Source organism: Zosterops lateralis (genome assembly GCF_965231275.1).
Source record: "Zosterops lateralis genome assembly, chromosome: 1".
NCBI lineage: Eukaryota > Metazoa > Chordata > Aves > Passeriformes > Zosteropidae > Zosterops > Zosterops lateralis.
The window spans coordinates 35,364,669-35,383,983 of record NC_139762.1 but is presented as its reverse complement, the minus strand read 5'-3'; the positions used below and the strand labels follow the sequence as shown (position 1 = coordinate 35,383,983).

Genomic DNA, 19,315 nt, shown 5'->3' with positions numbered 1-19,315 from the left:
GTTTGCACACTTTCCAAAGTGAATCCAAGCCTTGTAACAGGATACATTTTAAGTCACTTGAAATTCAGCAAGAGCTTATGCTGAGAGCAATGAAATTAAAACTGCAGTTGGTGTGAAATGTTGGAATTGCCCTATCTACCATGTCATTTAAGACACCAGGTGCTGGATGTTTAACTGTGTGTGGGTTCATCCTGTTTGAAGTACCACCCTCCAAAATAGCTGCGGGAAGGATCTCTTCAGACTGTCTCTGTAACTCTGCAAATTACAGTTACCATTTGACTGGGAGAGAGGGGAGAGGATGTCCAGAAACACCTACCTGTAACTTTAGATGCTTAAATGTTCCCTCCTTTGGTCTAGCAGTGGAGGTCTGAAAGTGCTGTCTGAAAGATACTTTAGATGATGCAAACAAACACAAAAAAGTTTTTCGTGGGTTTTTTTTTTTTGCTTAACTTATTTTCTCTAGCGCTTTCAAGTGCTTTGTGCCTAAAAATAATGATAAAAAACATACTGTTCTTTGTATTTGAATCCATGTTCACATTATTACATGTAATTTTCAACAATTACATTTTTTAAATTCTCTTGGTGCTTATTCATTAGCTGAGCCTTGCTTCAGCCAGAGACAATAGAAAATTAGTTCTTCTGGGCAGAAATACATCCTAACAGCTCATTATTTTGTGCTTGATAGTTGATCTGAGCTAGGAGAGGACTGGAAAAGAGAAAAGGAAGCATGATTTCTCCAGAAGACATTGTTCTGGCCAAATCCTGCTCTGACTGGTGTCATGGGAAAGAGGAGGCTGCTGGCAGGGGCAGCCACAGCCCGCAAAGCCCGCAGGATGCACTGGCAGCGGCCAGCCCGGAGCCCCCGCCCCACCTGGCACAGGGCCAAGGCAGTAGTCAGTCATAATTGCTATTTTGATGGCTCTGTTGTGATCATGAAGAGGCATGGAGGCCTCTGCCAGCCCTGGCAAGTGCCTGTTTGACAAACCATAACCACCTCAATCAGCTCCCACCGGTGACAGCAAAGTTCCAAGCATGCAGTCAGCTTTGAGAACAGAATTGTCCCTCTTTGCCCAGAAATGAGGATCAGGAATATTTACCTGGGAGAAGAGCAAAAATTCAACTGCATGTGCTTATACCCACATGCTGGAGAAAGGCTCCAGCCTTCACTGGGGTGAACCTAGTGCTTGTTGTATTGAAGTGCTTAATCCAAACACTGGAGTGGTATTTGCTATCTAAAATACCAGTGTCTGTAGCACTGCACAGTGCTCTGTTAAACCTCTCTGGGTTTTCTTCAGTTGTGTCTAGATCATCTTTGTGGACACGAATGGTAAAAGTATTTTTGAAAATGTAAGAAATTATTCTGAATGGACTTTTTATAAAGGCTGAAAACCGCTCTCTATCATCTATGTCCTCTTTCCCCACCCACCAAAGCAAGCAAGCAACAAAGACCCTGGCTTAGTGTCTCTGGATGATCCAGTGTCTGACATTTGTTGCTGGAATTTGCAGAGCCAGTACACTGTGCCACCCATACCAGCTCGCAGCTGAGAGAGTCCTCATACAGCTTCTAAAGACTTGCATGGCTGCTGTTATTTGACTGTTTTTTTATTTCATTGCCCTGATCATTTATTTCCTGTTATATGAAGAAAGAGTATTTCATTTTGGATGACTTTATGTGTCTTTAGATCAGCAATGAGTATCACCTGTAGGAACATTGTCCCTGCTGTGTGCATCCTTGGGCACAGAGGGAAGAAGTCTGACAAATTCATAAATGTGCTTTAGCGTTAACCCAAAATTCACATAATATTAATAATTCACTATTTTTATCAAGGAAACTGTCGCAGTATATGGGAATTCAAAGTTCTTAACATAAGAAGTGCTCTCATAAAGCTGTTTCTATGAAATATAAACTGCAAGTCCCGCACGGGACAAAGTGTGAAGCTGAATTTTTATGAGAAATCCTTGGAATTACCATGAACTTTCAGTGACACTAACAATGTTAGTTCCCACTGCAGTAAGCTATTTGCTCATAGTTATTCATTGTATACTTAAATGTATGCTTTCTGGTCACAAAAATAATTGGCAAGGATGTTTTGGGTTTGTTTTTCTTCATGGGAGGAGAAAGGAAGAACTCATAATGTTCTTGATCAGAGGTCAAGATAGATCCTATTCATTAAAATGGCACACACAGCTTGTGCTGGTTTTAATCAGCTTTGTCTTTTTTTATATTTAAAGGCACAGAAGAAAAGTCTTTGGATTTGAAAAGCGATGTAAAAACAAATTCTATGCACCTGCTAGAACCAAGATTCATTTAAAGTTTAGGGGAAAATCCTCTGTAAATCTTACCATAGAGTGAATTCACTTGTGCAAAAGGCAGAATTTATCTTGGCTACAGTGGTGTGAATAAAGAATAAACCCCAGAAATATAAAAGATAAGGCCCCAGATTTTCAGCAGTGTTGCTGGATGTTGTCTGTTCCAGAATGTCAAATGAATTAACTACCTGCAAAGTATTTCTGAACTCTTTAAATTACTGACTTAATTTACTGGAAAACAAAAAAGTAGTAGATGGGCATTTAATAGGTGAGATCTTTGCTGGAGGATTAAGTGACATTCTCACTGATTTTGATAGGAAAACTGACTGGCAGCAGAGGTGTAGACCAAGTCTTAATGGTCAGCTTTTCTTTTTGTTAAACCCAAAGGCTTCTTAACCTGCAGGCAGTAACCATAATCTCTTTTTGTGCATGTCTTTACTTTTGGCTGGGACGTAGACAGCTTCCTTATTTGTGATGAGTTGTTTAAATGCACTGTGAAAATTACAAGAGAAATAACTTGCTGGAATTCTTTGTGACCAAAGAAATGGTCACAAATGTTTTGGGGCTTCTCATAACAGGTAATTTTATGTGATATCTGGCTCCAGTATGGCATACTATGTGAGTTGTGCCTAGTGGAATCCACCTCCCCTTTAAGGAGTAGTGGCATTGTTTCAGCATGGAAAATTGCAGGGGAAAAAAAAAAGCTGAACTAGCATTCTTTCCTTTCCTTTGTTTCGTTTCATTTTTTGATCTGCTGGGGGCAGCACAGATGAAGTGAGTCTTTTGGCAAGGCCACTGGAGTGGGGAGTGGGGAAATGGCTTTGTGGGCCAGGACTGAGGGAATATTGCATGCGAGGGTGGGTGCAGTATTAAGAAGATGTTACTGAGTTATTTGGATAATAAAGAAGTGGTTTAGGTTAGGCCAAGGTAGAACTGTGTAGGGTCTCTGAATGAAAGCCAGATGATGAAATTGGATATTATGTTAAAGAGCAATGAGCTAGCAAGAAGCCTCAGAAAAAGCATTGCCAGAGGAGAGAAGAAGAAAGCAGGTTTTTTGTTATGATAGAACTAGTGTTTAGTTATGGTAATAATATTGTATATTTGTACAGTGCCTTGCTGAAAGCACGCGCTTCTCTATCAGCCAGATACTTAGATGCTTTGTCTTAGAGAATGCGTGTTGTCGAGTTTTGGAGGAGGTTTTTTTTCTATTCAGACTTCTGAAGCCTAGTTCAGGTATTTTTCAGTGGGGGGAACATTCATTCTGCTTTCCAAGCACGGGGAGGAAGGGTAAAGGCATTGGCACACATGCTACAGGAATGGCTCAGCTCAGTGCCCAGAGGGCAGCATTCCCCAGCACAGCATCCTGTTTTCCATGAGCATGGCAGTGTCCAGGGGGAGCTCAGTGAGGCACCTCTTTGGGACCTCTCTGAAGAGTTACCGCAACCTGCCCAAGTCAGGCAGTTGTTACACCCTGAAGTAGGCCATAGGTTAAATGCAAAGGCGCTTCGTTTCTTTTCTGTTTTCCTTTTAAAAAGGTAAATATTTACAGATATAATAGTGAAACACCAACCAAGTTGAGGGGGAAGAAGAAGGAAAAAAAAAAAGGGCAAGCAATTAACTAGCTCTATCTTGATCAAATTGCGCTGCAGTGCACTTCCCCTGGCGCACTGCTGGTCCCCGGCAAGGCTGCCCCAGAGCCCGGGCAGCGCCAGCTCGAGTTGCAGTTTGTACACCTGACATGGAGCCTCCTGCTCCGCCTGGGAACGGCCTCACAAAGCCACCGTGCTCAGCCCTGCACCACTTAATTAAAATACCTCATCCAGGGGCTGTTTATAATGGCAGCGCCGACCTACATGTTGTGCTTCTTGTTTTTCCTCTTGTTTTATTTCCCCCCTCTCTGATGTGTTGCATGCAGTGAGGCACCACATGGGTTGCTGCTCTTAGACACTGACAACTGAGGAAATTAAATTTTAAGGCAGAGTTGGTTAAAAGCATGACTAAATCAGCGTTGTTTTTCTGTAACAACTGAAACAACATAATTATTTTAAGGTTGAATTTTTATTGCTAACGAATTTTATTCAAGGCAATAATTTTTTTTTTGCATTTTCCCTCTACTAAGATCCTTTTAAATACATTTTGGGATTTCTAATTTCTTTTTTTAAGAGATTAAAAGCAGTTGAGTTCAGTAGGACACTGTTAGATAAAAGCAGTGATAGAGTGCAGTTACAGCTTCATATGAAGTCATACAGACCATACTGTTTTGTGCAAGAAGAAATAGATATTTATATGGTCATTCATATGAAAAGCTCAAAAGCTCATTGTATTTGTAAAATCTGTACTGACATCTGAATTTAAAAATTTAAGATAATGAAGCATTTGCTTCATACTGGTTAAAGAACTGTTTTGAGTGTACTAGACCAAATCTTACATTTTTGTTCAGGTAAGCCATGAAAAGAAAACCATAAGGATGGTGTGGTCTCATGGATGCTTACACACAGTTTGGTCTCTTCTGTCTCTCTCTGTCGCTGAGTCTAACTGAAGTACTGGCAAACATTTTTACAGAATTGGATCCTACCCTACAAAATTACTTGAAAAATCAAAAGGGCACTCCTTAATGCCTTTAGGAAAACTTAAGGAAATGCTTAATAGTAATGACTGCAGCTTCTCCCTACTGTTCTGTGCATCTCTTATTTTATACGTCATATTGCATACTAAGTTTTAAAGAGCACTTATTATTGCTTTATGAAAGGATACTCTTTATCATCACTGAAAGGAGTGGTGTCCCTAAGAGATGTTGTACAGTTTCAAATGATGTTTTCTTCAGGAGGACAAAATCCTATCTGAGCGGAAATCAGCTGCTCTTAAGGGGGCTCACAAGGGGATGATTATAAAGGCAGAAATTGTTGGTATCAGTGTTTAGAATTGTATGTTTGGACATCCTAGAAGTGCATATGTGTATTTACAATAGGGTTTTCTGTTTCATTTGCTTTAAAAAAACCCCACTGAGCTAAAAGGTTTGAAAGGAGCAGCTTGAGGAATTTTTTCCACCAAGATACAATCAAGGGCAGGAAATCGTAGAAGCAGAGTTGTGGTTTTGCCTCCATTTTTTTATTAGTTAATTAAACTATAACAACTCTTAACTTCATTTTAGGTTAACTGTTCCTAGAGTTCAGAAATATTTTAAGAGGTCAATAATGCTTTCTTTGGCTCTCACTCATTGGGAGTGGGATGAGGAGCTGCAGTCAGCAGGGCAGAGTTTTCCAGATGTGCTGCAGGGCCTGTGCGTGCACTCATGTCGACGGTTGTAGCTGGTGGGAAACCATCCCTCTTTCCTCATCTGCACACCATCCTGGACAGATGGGAGCCACAGGAAAGAAACGTGGACAGCCTGACATCTGTCCTGACTAAAGCTCAGGAGCCCTGGCTGCTGGCAGCTACTAGTTGCCACGTGTTGTTACAAAGTGCTGAGGCTGACTGGGAATGGTGGGGAAGGGGGAGTCCAAAGAGGAGGCAAGTGTGGAGTTTCAGCAGAAGCAGAAATACCCCTAAAAGCCCGTTGCGCTTTGCAGTATGGGTTTTCCCTATCATTTCTGAACTCTTTAAAGTGCCATGAGGCATCTGTCTGCATTTTCTTCTCGCGGGTAGAGCTGCTCAGAGCCGCGCACTGAAAGGGCACATGAGGGAAGAGCCGTGCAAGTGTCACATAACTGCCTTTAATAGCAGGAGTTATTCCAGCACTTGGAGCCAAACTGTCTTTCAGCAGAAAGGATAAAATTTAGCAGAGCTGGGAAAGGGAAAGAAGAAAGGGGAGGGGAAACACAGCACCACCTCCTGCTGACACCACAGAGGTTTCCCTCAGCTTTCCCTCTCTCTCCCTCTGTGCATATATTTTCTTTTTAATCAGCTGTGGCTCTTCCCTCCCCTGCTTTTCTTTTTTCAACTGTATTTTTACAGTTGGAATTCTGCTTTTCTAATTTCTCTTGTTTCACATTTAACTTCTTCAGAGGATTTCGTTAATAGTTATTGCAATTAAAAATAATAAATAAACTCAGCACCAGCTGCTCAGATGGCTGTCTTAGCATATCTGGAACATAATGCGGTCTGTTCAGGGCAGCCACACAATGCAATTTATACCCACACCTGAGGGAATGAATTTCACAACTATAATTGCTACAATATAATTCTTATTAATGTTGTGCTATAATTCCTATTAATTCCAAAGGGCTAGTAAATGCATTAGGACTTGTCAACATATTATTTTACACTGTTTATGATCTGTAGAATTACGCTCTTCAGTATTGTATTGCTTAAAGAAATGCCTTAAAATTAGCTTTAATTGGAGGGGGGGAGGGAGCATTTTCTGTTAGGGCACTGGGAAAGACGGAAGGATCCTGGTGTTTGAGAAGCAATGAAACTGCATTTTAAAATCAGTCCTTTGAACTCTCTGTGCCATACAGTTAACAGTTTATGAAGATATATTAATAATGTCTGTCCTGGTTATTAGAAAAAGAACCAGTGGTGTCTTTATGAAGGAATAAATAACTACAAGAAAGATAGGGTTATGCAATTAAATAAACTGTCTTCCAGAAAAGACAAAAGTGGGGAAATTACAAGTCATTGTAGCTGATGTAATAAATGCAGAATGGGTTATCTTACTGTGCTCTTATTTATTCTTGTTTTATCTGACTGCCCTGCTTTTCTAGGTAGTGAATATGATGAAGAGGAAGTAGACTATGAAGAATCAGACAGTGATGAGTCCTGGACTACAGAAAGTGCTATCAGCTCTGAAGCTATCCTTAGTTCAATGTGCATGAATGGAGGGGATGAGAAACCTTTTGCCTGTCCTGTTCCTGGATGTAAAAAAAGATATAAGGTAAGTAGTAGTGCAGACCTATCTAGTTTCCTGCTAGTGTAGATGGTGGGGGAAGCCTCTAAAAGAGGCCTCTAAAAGTGTTTGCACTCTTCTCATTTAATAGACTTTTCACAATTATTTTTGTGATATTTTAGCAGAATATTTTATGCACTAGTTTCCTCTCAAGCCCAGCCAAGTTTATTAGTTTTACAAGGGATATCTGTCAAGAGAGATTACATATAGCAACTCTCTTGCTTTATACATTTTAATGACCTTTCTGTTATTTAGGCAAATCAACTGCAGAATGCAGGAGGTACTGCAAGCAAAATAATCTCTTGGGTCCCTTTCAGAAACATGAAATAAAAAGCTTCTGTCGATCTGTGCCAGAAACAATTCCTTCTGCTTAACTACTACAGATACTGCCTCCTCTTTAGTGAGACAGTGCCCAGGGTGCATTTTCTGTTAAAGATAATGTGTGGAATGTAGTGGTTAACATCATGCAAGTCAGAATTCACCTTGGGAAGGCAGAGTCTTGCAGAAATTGTGGCATCATTCTGTGCTGGGTCCGAGTTCCCATGACACATCTGCACAGCTGTCAGTGACCCCACATGCAGGGCTTGCATCCCTTCGTGTGACACCCTGGGAATCGATTCCCTGACACCTCCACCCCACCCCGTTCTTTAATTTCTCTCCTTCATGAGAAATGTTTTGTCTTTTTATGTGAGTGAAGCATTTCTAAACTGGAACCTTGAGCTGGCCAAGGTAGAACATGCCAGGATGTTACAGAAGTGTTGCGTCACATGCATCAGTGCAGAGACAGATGAAATTGTGTTGAACATCTTGCACTTCAGTGTGGCATTCGCTAACCACTGACATTTGAGAACAGAAGTAGTGTTTTGGCAACACTTCCTCTAAGACATTTTCTAGAGTTTTTGCATGAACTACTGGAAAATCCAACCACTGACCCTACACCCTAGAAAAACCATGGTGGCTGGGTTGGTTGTATTTTATGGCTTGTCCTTTAAATAACTGATAAGTAGGGACTTAGAAGAGAGCAGAAATATGAAATAGAAATAGAGGAAGGTCAATAGCAGTTGAGATAAAAGAGTTGTGGCAAGAATGGAGAACCTGTGCATGAAACTATGTAGTGGATGAAAACCTGTTTCAGTGATGCTGCAGCAGCTCCCACAGCAGCAAATCACAAGTCAGGTCCCTGTACAGACCACTTATCCCTGACAACACTATTTCATAAAACATGGACAAGAAAGCAGTGTGCTTGTTTCTTAGGGACATACAAGTCTTTTTGCTGAGATTATTCTGAACTCTGTAGTATTTATTCTCCAGTTACAGGAAAAACTGAACACCATCTCCAGGGCCAGGGCAGAGGAAAAGATAGTTTTGGACTACTTGAGAGTATTACTTTGCAGACAAACTCACATTATTGAAGATCAATACTTTCCTTGCGTGTGGTAGGAGCTGTGCCAGACAGAGGGTATGGTATAAAAAGCTAAATCCCTAGCTCAGGAAGCAAACAAGCCATGGTGATTGTTAGAAGCCGTGTGCCCAGAGGGCATCAATGCATTGCAGAAAACATTCACTTAATGGCAAAGTCTGGAAGGAGAACCCTGTAATTTGCTATATCCTGTCTGTTCTCTGTTTGACTGCCTGCCCTCCGTCTTTTTATTGCCCAAAATGAGCAAGCTGTTTGTGCCTGCTTCTGCTATCTCACTAACTTCATCTCAAATGCATGAGGACTGTCTATAAGGGATATCTTGTACACCATTAATGGTCGAGCAGCCAGGCAGGGGAACAAATTAATGGCCCTTAGAGGGGCTGACAGTGAACAGCAGCAAATAAAAAGTACCTCATTCTCCTAAAGAGACTCACCTCTGTTTAGTCCTGATAGAAAAGCACATTTCCTTAAACTCTGCCTCACCTCATTTCTCTTTTCTGTTTCCTCCCTTTTTTATTTTCCGCCTACTTTTTTTCTTTTTTGCATTTTTGTCTTTGTTTCCTTCCTTTTAGCTTTGTGTCAGCTGTGTTTCTTGTTTCCTCTTTATCTTCCTTCTGCTTAACCTGCTTGTCTGACGAATTATTTGCAGAGTCTGGGTAGGGAGTCCTGTGATCAAAGCACTGGGATTTTCTGGTGGGTACTGGATAATCACAGTCAGGACTGTAAAACAATTATAGTGCTCCAAACAGGAACACAGACATGCACATACAGTAATTGCCAGGCTCACTTTACGGCTGAGAAAGGATGCATTCCTTTAGGGAGCAAGGAGGAAAGGAGGATATACACAGTTTTCTTTTGTCTGGCATTAGATGACGTAAGTTTGAGAAGTAGAATGGTATTTTTAGAGATTTTATTTGTGTTACAGTACTGCTTAAAGGACCCAGTAGGGATGGGGCACCTTTTTGCAAACAATGTTCAAGGATAAGAGGTGGCCTCTGCACTGAAAAGTCATTATGGAAAGGTAAATAAGACAAGAATGAGTACAACAAATACTCCAAAGGACCGGGCTGGGGCGGACAATGGAAACTGTAAGGAGAACATGTTTATACACAAGCCCAGATGTGTATCAGAAGCCCCTGCTGGCCTCCTGCCCAGCTGCTGTCTCCTGGCGCTTTCCCATAGGCAGTGCAAATAGTCATAAACATTTTGTTGTTCTTCAGGAACTTTATTTTTAAAAATTGTTTGCTTGTAACGTGTATTGGTACTCTATATAGAGATTTTCTTGAGAAGCCACAGATCCTGGGAGAAACATTTTTCTTTAAATTACATCTGGCATAGTCAGAGATATCTGTATAAACCTGAAGTACACTGACTTCTAGATGCTTTAAACATAAGTCTTTGAACTAATTTCTGAAGCTTGCTTTCTTCTCTAATTATGCTTATTGAGGTAGAGAAGAAGTTATAATCGCTTTATAGTTTTCCATTTATGGATATTATTTTCCTTCTGTGATTCATCTTTGATGCCTGAAATTTGATTTTAGTAAAGCATCTGTGTGATTCCAAGGAACCCAAAGGTATAATCCTTGTTTCTGTGGAGTTCACTGTCACCAGATTTTGGATTCACATCCAAATTTAGATGTCCTGTCTAGAAGTGTATGAATATTGAGTAGTTAATGTGTTCTGCAAAATACCACCTTGTAGGAGCTAAAATGGGGATTTATGAAGGTGTTGATTAGTCTTCCTTTTATTCAATACCCCTGAGTGGTCTCTAGCTCTGGAGAAGGACTTTGTGTTTCAGATGTAGATAAACCTACTCGGGCAATATCTAAAGAGCAAATGAAGTTTAAGACATAGTAGATACAACAAACCTCACAAATAATGCATATATGCTAGTATAGAGAAAACCCTAGGAGATTTGTCCTAAATTTTCTAGTTTGTGCAAAGTCAGTAATAAAAAGAATAATAGATTTCAGGGCATACAGAATGTAGCTTATATCCTTGACTTTTCTTTGGCCTTGGGGAAGAGGAGAAGTGATACCTTCCAAGGCTGCTGAGTCATTGTGCTTGTCGGTCTGGCAGGTGTAAGGATGAGGGTCCTGTCAGGTGACACAAACCCCCAGGAAGGCTGACCTATGAGTGGTGACACTCAGCAGAGTTTAGGGAAGGAGAATATTAAATTGAGAGGGAAACAAGGGAATTTATTTGAAAGAAAGGAGCAATCCAGAGCTTGCAAGTTGAACAGAGGAACTGGACCCACAAAGAAAACTTTGGTATGAAGCGCCAAGAGTACAAAAACATGTATGAATGTCCAAGACTGAAACAAGAAAACTCTCAAATCATCCTTTTGAGATATTTTTTTTCCTACATGAAGTGGGACTGGCAAGTTCTCTGCAGTGTAGTACCTTTGTGAGTCCTGCTGTGCAAAAGGAGCCCTGCCCAACAAGAGCCTTTGTGTCCTTGCAAACCAGGTAGTGCCAGTCTAAACTTCTCTATCGCCTCCTGATCTGGTCCCAGGTTAATAATTGTTTCCTCCTGTTCAAGATTTTAAGAGTGCCCTTCTCTATGGCCATCTTCTTCCTCAATCATCTCTGAGAGTAAATAGTGAGCAACCTAAGTAACTGCAGCAATAAAAGTGATGTATGAGTTTGGTCATGGCTTTTGCGGTACCTCAGCAAACTCAGCCCAGACGTACAACAAAGTGTTTACATTGCAGCAGTGGAAAAAGTGCCGAAGAGTCACTGTAATTCTAACAACAGTTTCCTTTTAGATAGAAGTACAGGTCAAATTTCATTTCACACAGGCTCCTCGTGCTCTGCATGGTTACTGTGTTTCAAACCTTTCACTGCCCAATTCATCCCTTTAGGTTTCTGTTTTAGCATCTCCTTAAATTTTTCTGCCTGAAAATACTTTCTCCCCCTTCACCAGACTGAGGTCTACTGGGACTGATGGATGGTTTAAAAATCTGGATCAGGAGAAGAGTACCATTGGCATGGAATAGTGAGAGTGTTTGTGATTGTAGATTTACAGCATCTGTAGCAATTGATAGTAGCTCAAAAGTATCTAGAAGGGATTTCTTAGAAAAATTAGAAGTTTAAGCGGGAACAGGTTTTTGTTAGGAAAATACTGTTACTGTAGGTAATAGGGCTTGTTTTAAAAATTTCACTGCAGCAGCAAAAGTTTAGCAGGTCACCCCCAGATTTTCCCCTCTTTTGAAGGCACAGGTCCTTAAAGGTACACAGACGGTGACAGATGATGCCTTTATGAAGTCCTCCTGCCACCCAGTGACAATCCCGGCACCCTCACCCTAATGGTCCTGTGAGTGCTAGAGGTTGAAACTATGGGTGAGATGATCCAAAAGCTGCCCCAGGATCTCAGATTACTTGCAGGGAATTCACTTGACTGCTCTTTGTAGCTTTGTAGCTTTGATGTGCTCCTGGGGTTGTGGTGCTACAGCTTTCTGCCTCCTCTGAGTATTCTGCACCCAGACGAACCCTGCCCTGATCGCTCGTGCTCCTGTGTCTGGTTGGTGTTGGAGATGGGGGATTCTCAGCTCCCACATCCTACAGCAGACAGCTGTGCAGGGGTTTTACAGAATTTTTAAGGGTGTAAAGGACAATTCAGAGGCTGGATTTGCAATTTCAGGTGAGGATTCACTGCCTGGATGCTCTGGAAAAGAGGAGCATGAACTGCAGGCAGAACAGTAGCTTGCAGTCTTGAACCTCTTTTCCAGGGTGGATATTTGAGACTGTTTTTCTGTGAGTTCCAAGGTGGAACTTCCACTTACTGTAAGCTGCACATTGATAAAACTTGTTTTAAAGAGCCAAGGGGCTTTCTGTTATGTGTAACACCAGGCAGTGGTTCAGCAAAAACAAAATGCCCTAGACCTAATTTAGTGGGTTAATATCCAGGCTGTTTTAGCTGATTTTAGCTTTTTAGATTTTTTTCTTTCCTTTCTTTTTTGTTTTGTTTTCTTTTTTTTTTTAATATTTAAAAAAATACTGAGATACATATCTGGAATCTTTAGAGAGAACAAAGAAGAGCCTTAGAACTGTCTCTTTTTGTCACAACTGCTATCTTCTTTGGGTTCATCCTAGGAGAAGCTCAAATGAAAGACAGTATGTTTTGCTTATTCATCCAGAAATCCAAGCTCTTTTAGTGGGAGCAGATGAGAGATTCCAGTTTACTTCACAGAAGAGTATCACAACAGCTGCTGAGATCACAACAGCTTTTTCCATTTTTGCCAGAAATATGTGAAAAGGAAGACAGAGGAATTACTTTGATTTATGTTTAGTAAGGTTTTTGGTTGACAGAAGTTTGGCCTGTTTCCTGCCCTTGCCAGTGTAACAGGGTGTGTGTTGTGTTGCTGTGTTTTGCACTAGTGGGGATCAGCTCTCCAGTTTTAGCTGTGGAGTATTCCCAAACAATAGCTATTTTGAAGACAGCTTCTCTGGATTGTTTTTTAAGTGTCCTGTGTAACTTTTTTGAGTTAAGCATTCCCTGCAGTTATTTCTTTGGAGGCAATGTGTAAACGATCAGAATTTGCTGGAGTTTAAAGACGTATCTACAAACAATGACACAAAACAGAACAGACCCACCATGGGGGAGTCTCAGCTCTTTAAAGAGGTGTGACCCTAGTCTTCATGCCAATGCTTTGTTTGCTTGTAAATGAACCTCTGAATAAGATTTGTCAGTGCTATATGAAAAAGATGTCAGGACACAAAGAGCAACCATGTGTGAGTCCATTAAATGGTATTCTTTGGGAAGTGACGTACATTGGGAGATAAAAATCAGGATTAGCCAAGTAGGTGAGTTTTGAGAACCATACAAATTATTGTCCTTGTCCCACCTGGTACCTTGGGAGCACAGCCCATGTGTAATACCCTCCAGGAGCTCCTAGCAGTTTATAGGATTTTGCTCATAACATTGATCCATTTTCAGGTTTTGCCTGGAAGCAGAGCCCACGTCAGCCCACCTGAGCACTGACATTTTCCCTTCTCCCTCACAGAATGTGAACGGTATCAAGTACCACGCCAAGAACGGCCACAGAACACAAATCCGCGTACGCAAACCATTCAAATGTCGCTGTGGAAAGAGTTACAAGACAGCTCAGGGCCTGCGGCACCACACAATCAATTTCCATCCCCCCGTGTCTGCTGAGATCATCAGGAAGATGCAGCAATAACATGCTGGTCACAAATGTGCCAAGAAATCCTCACCAGCAGTTGCTGATTTTGAGAACAGCCACCTTTTTCAGGGGAAGCACTCAGCAACCCTTTAAAAAAATTAAATGCATGCTTTAAAATTTTCTGTAATTTTGGAATGATGTATCTTTGTAGAGTTAATGATTTTGTACATTTGCACATGTTATCATCATACCCATTTTCATTACTTTGAGATAAGGTGCTATAAAAGCTATAGGTTCTTCAGAACATTTTTCTCCAAAAAACAAACAAACAAAAAGAACTAGGGGGACGCTGCATATTTAGTTGTACTGATGTGTGGGACAGGAGCGTGAGGAGGAGAGCTTGGCACTGACATCCTTTCAAGATTGTAACGTGATGAAGACTTTCGATGCATCTGTCAATGTGTGTGCAAAACCAAAACAGTACCGCCCTCGTCAAACTATAGTTAACATGCCTTACATAACGGAGTTATCAGTGGAGTAGCAAGTCTTTTAGGTAATGGAAATATAAATAAGAAAGAATGTTTAACATAATATGCTAAAAATATTTTCATACTTAAATAACATACATAAAAAGGTGTGCTTGCTGTATTTTATATTATCTTGCAAATCTTTCTTTTTTCCTCCCTCTTGAAATGCTGAAAACCTTGCCATTTGAACTAGTAAACAATCACTTTAGTGTTAGCAATTACATTTTTTTTCTCTGTACAAGACGTCATGTTATGTTCATGCCCATCAAACTTTTGAGGACCAATATCCCAGTCCAACTAAATATTTACCCCTGAACTATCTGTTAGAAAGACACTTGGAAATACTTAAGTGCAAATTTATGTGTGTGTGAGAAACAATTATCTTCATCTCAGATGAAGTTTTGAAGCACTTTGTAGTTCTCTATTGCCAACAGATTTAATGTTTTATGTGTTGCCAATTCTTGCAACTACTGTACAAGCATGTGCTGCGGTTGCAAATAAAAATGAGAAATTCAGCGCATGGTTTAAGGAGGTCCGTTAGTTGTGCTAAGGGAGTTCTAATGCCTCTCCCTCACATTCATTGTGTTTTGAGATTTTCTTTGTGCATTTTTTGCTTCTCATTGTAGGTCACTGCATTCCATTTGGAAGTGTCTGTTTAGCTTTACAATTAATTTTGCTGAAATATGACATTTGAGCCTTACTGAAGATTAAGTGCTTCTTGCAGCAGGTGGTCAGAGACTGACTTAAAAGCCAACATGAGAGCACTTCGTGTCTGGACCATACCTGAACATTTGTTGCTTGCCATCCTGCCTTGAGCATTCTTCTCACAAGTGCTATTCCTGGAGTTCAGCTGGCTGGGAGCAGAGGTGGGCACCCTCCACCAGCCCTGGCCTGAACACTCCTTTGCCTGGCAAGGGTGCAGGAGGAACTCCCAGTGTTAACACAGTCATCGCCTTGGCTTGGTTCCTGTTCTTTTAAGTGCAAAAGAAAGCTCCTATAAAGGAGGAATGAGCTTTCCCTATTTTTTTTTTTTTTAAAAGCTTTAAAGGAAAACTTTGTAAGGATGACAATTACCTTTTCTCCAGCAGAGTAAAAGTCTCATTAAAACACATAAGAATCATCCTAATGAGTGTTTAGAACAGCCGAAGTGAAGAGAAACATCCCTCTCTCAGATCCCAGAGAGGTGACCGTGACAGCCGGGTTTAAAGGATGATCCAGACATGAGAGTTACTGGTACACACAAGGCCCCAAGTGGCCACTTCCCACCTTCTGCAGCTTTGGCAACAGATCTGGCCAACAAACACGTTTTGGCTCTGCTCCTAGTGCAAGAACTACAGGCTGGGCGAGTTCGTTCAACAGCTAAACAGTTGTAAAACGTCATTGTTGCATGTAAATTCCTTTCAACTATAAAACTGAAATTCCAGTTTCTATTTACCTATTCATTGTGACAGTATTATTAAACAGGTAAAGATGGGACTATTTTGTTATACTGTGTATAGTGAATGTATTGTACTGTGTCTGTGAAAAGTGTGCTTTAAATTATATTTTCATATGTTTTGTTGGGGACAAAGTACTTTAAGTTTGAAAGTGACAGAGGTTTGTTTTAGAACTGAAGGCAACTTAAAGAATTCCTGTCAGGAAAGCTGCTTATAAATGTAAATCAAATCACATTTAAAATAAACTGCCTCTGACCTAAAAAGACTGCTCTTTTCTCATTCCTAACCTGGAGTTAAGTTCTTGGGCTGTATATAGTCTTCTATCTGTTTATTTTACTTTGGTACCATCAAACTCGTGGAGTCTGTTCTAACTGTTTTCATCTGCTGTTGAGTTACAGTAAGAAAAAAAATCCATGCTTTCCCTCAGGCCAGCTCTTGATATGAAGCTCTCAGTTACAAAAATCTTTAGACTTCAAATGGCACACAAGCACTGATGAGTTGCTGCTGCTCAGGACACTGCAATTCATCCCCATTATGCAGTTTTTAGTAAAGTCCTGCATTAACTGGAAATTGCATATGTTCAGGAGGGAACTGCAATCAATAGAAGCTACTCCAAGCCTTAATTCCAGAGTCTCCCTCTCAAAGAAAGAACATAAACAGATGTGAGAAGCAGCCCTTTGTCATACAAGCTGAGTAAAGTCTACACCCTGTTTAATTTCAAAATGAGCAGCAGGAAAAATAGACCACTGACTCCATGAATAATTCTGCTTTTAATGTAACAAGACTACTGTACAACAAGTGGGAAGCAAATTTACTTAATACAGTTAAAGTAAATATAAAATGTTTAGATATACACACGTGTTTTTACTTATTGGAAAGAAATACATAAAGTTAAAACACAAAAGGTTTTAAAAGCCAGAAGGAATACAATCCACTGTTGTGAAAATAGAACAATATTTTCTACTGAATAAAACTGCAACATAATGGCAATGATTTTTTAAACAATTACTTTTAGGCATTTAAGCACAGCTGTTTCTTTCAACTCAAAACCACTGCCTTAAAGTGTAACGTGCCTCATTTAACGTTATCCCTTAAGGCAAACATTCTACATGTGAAACTAAAGTATTTGCCATTCCTCTTGTTGCAAGCCTGGAATCTCACAGTACATGCATCTACATCTCAGAAATGTACTAGAAAACTATATTTTCATAGGGTAAGTAATGTAGCTTTCCAATTTAAGTGTTACTCAGAGAAAAACTACATGGATTTGCTAGGAGAAACACCTGCTTATTACATTTTTAATTGTGCCCCAGTTATCAAGGTTAAGAGAAACCACAGATGTTTTGGTGACCTTTTTTAAATGTAGCTGAAGAACACCATGAAGCCAGTCTCATTTTTTCTGAGGCTCAGTCATTCCTGTGTCCTTAGGCATTCCACTAAGTAGGGGAAGAAATTCCACTAAGTAGGGGAATAAATAGCTACATACACAACGAGGTGGGGGGTTGTGGGTCTCCTTAGTAAAGTGTTAGGCAGAGAGAGAACATAACCCCATAGCAGCTTACAGCCATGGCTCCCATTAGAGTACATGAGCTTTTAATCAGAAGTTTGCGCTGTTACAGAAAGCTGCACTGCTTTTGTTTTGGAGGTGGATTACTCGAAGTGGTGGGGTTTTAAGCTACACTGCAAAACAAAGTATTTAATCGAAATTTAATACGTTCTGATCGAAGTGCGTCTGGACGTGCCTCTCAAAGCCTTGCTGGTCGTAGTCAGGCGGGAACTGCTCACTGCACATGGGACAAACCTTCCAGTGGCTCTCAACGTGCTCCTCAAACTTGCTCTGGTCGTAGTTTGGGGGAAACATCACATCACAGAGAGGGCATTTCTTGTGCACATCAAAACTTCAGGAGAAGGTGGAGAGAAAGCAAAAAGGGAACAGTTTATTTCTATTTATTCTGTTAATGCAAACTAAAAGCAGGATCCTGCTGCCACTGATATTCAGAACTTTACTACCAGCCTAAATTTGAGTGGACTTTGTATCTAAGTATCTTCCAGTTCATTTAAATGTTTTTGCCAAAAGCACTCAATACAGTCAGAGTAGTTTTATACACAAATTCCAAAATAACCTGGCATTTTAAAAGTAACATAATTTTGACCTTACTCCAGCTACCACTGAATACAAATCTATTGAATGCCTTAATGGCCAAACAGTTTCATGGGAAACCACTCTCTCTGCTCATAAATGCTTGCTCTTAGCAAACATAACACTTTATAAAAGTTCTAAACTTAGGTTCACAATTAGGTTGGCAAGAGAAGGGAAAAAACCAAAAGTTATTCATTCATTTACTAAAAAAATTGTCCAAATTCCATCAAAGGTATAGCATGAACAGCCTGCCCAGTCTCACTGCATATTCTCTGCCAGTTAATTGTAAACCAAACATTCTTTGAAAATGCTCTTTTCACCTCCACCCCCACCCTTAAGCAGTTCTACAGAAACCTCTCCATGCCCTTAAAGACCAATAAAAGATAACATCTACCTGGAATCAAAGCAGAAGCCAGTGCCGCGCTCACGCAAGAGAAGACTTGGGGGATCAGGAGCAGAAGGTACAGTGTTGTCATCATCCTATTGAAAAGAAAAAGTATTTTAAAGAATAACCCCTACAAACAGCTTTTTTTTCTCCTCAATATGCATTTTTGTTATCAAACACAAATCCAGATGAAATTTACCTTCACTCTGTAATTTCTGCAGCACAAGTTTAACTTTCATACATCTTGGCTCTATTATGCAATTCAATAATAGAGCACAAAACAGAGTTATTTCAAGGTGGAAATACAGGTACATTCCAAGATTTTTGGAACTCCAACTCCTACTGCATTTACCATTTTTTATCTCAAAGATGCCTTACAAGCAAGGGCTAGGGATTATCTAGCTGATCTACAAAAAACAATGTGCGAAGGAGCACATACAAGAGCACGCATGCTCTGTTTTATACAAATAACTCATATGCAAATAAATTTCAGTTTTAGGCTAACATACTTTTTCTTTATTAAGGGTTAATGGAAACAGGGAAGGATGGGAAAATTTCTTCAATATTCTTCTGACAACACCTGTTTAGTTTCAACCATTTAACATTTCCATTAAGCAGGCAGTGGGGCCTGCTATGACAAGATGCTGCCAACAAACTATCTTGCAGCCTGTTTGCTTTGCACCTGCAGTAAAAAGGGCATATGATTTTTAAAACATCAGTTGTTCCTTTTGTCATGAAGGAGACAGGATGGATGTATTAAGAAAAACTATTTTGTTTAAAGTACCCTCATGCTACAATGCTACAGCTTGTACAAAACCACAACAAATTCACTGACTACCAGACTGAAGCATACCAGGACTTAACAAAATTCATGTGCATCTACCATCAGTAAAACAGTTCCACTACAAACACTGGCCAAATTAATACTTAAGTCTTAGTTAATTTCTTCAGTATAACCCCTTTGCCCCTCCTCCCCCCCCACCCCCCCCCTTTTTTTTTTTAAAGCATTTGGCTTACTGCTGGTCACTTGGTAAGATAAAATTATTTTACAGCTTTCAGCTTCTGGCAAGTGTGGTACCTACTACAT

General features: G+C 40.2%; 2 protein-coding genes across 4 annotated transcripts in view; one reads left to right on the top strand and one right to left on the bottom strand.

Annotated features, from left to right (window-relative positions):
- JAZF1 (JAZF zinc finger 1) overlaps window positions 1–15,932 on the top strand; it is a 187,587-nt gene extending 171,655 nt beyond the window's left edge. Inside the window, exons 4-5 of the mRNA XM_083872383.1 lie at window positions 7,014–7,183; window positions 13,621–15,932. Coding sequence (XP_083728509.1) covers window positions 7,014–7,183; window positions 13,621–13,797 — 347 coding nt within the window. The 3' untranslated portion in view covers window positions 13,798–15,932. The remainder of the gene's footprint in view (window positions 1–7,013; window positions 7,184–13,620) is intronic.
- Window positions 15,933–16,454: 522 nt separating this feature from the next.
- The window catches only part of TAX1BP1 (Tax1 binding protein 1), a 55,184-nt gene continuing 52,323 nt past the window's right edge, over window positions 16,455–19,315 (bottom strand). For all 3 annotated transcript variants that reach the window (XM_083855343.1, XM_083855345.1, XM_083855344.1), the window contains 2 exons: window positions 18,238–18,323; window positions 16,455–17,601 (listed from right to left, as the gene is read on the bottom strand). In XM_083855343.1, the coding sequence (XP_083711469.1) occupies window positions 17,400–17,601; window positions 18,238–18,323 (288 nt within the window). In that variant the 3' untranslated portion in view covers window positions 16,455–17,399. The remainder of the gene's footprint in view (window positions 17,602–18,237; window positions 18,324–19,315) is intronic.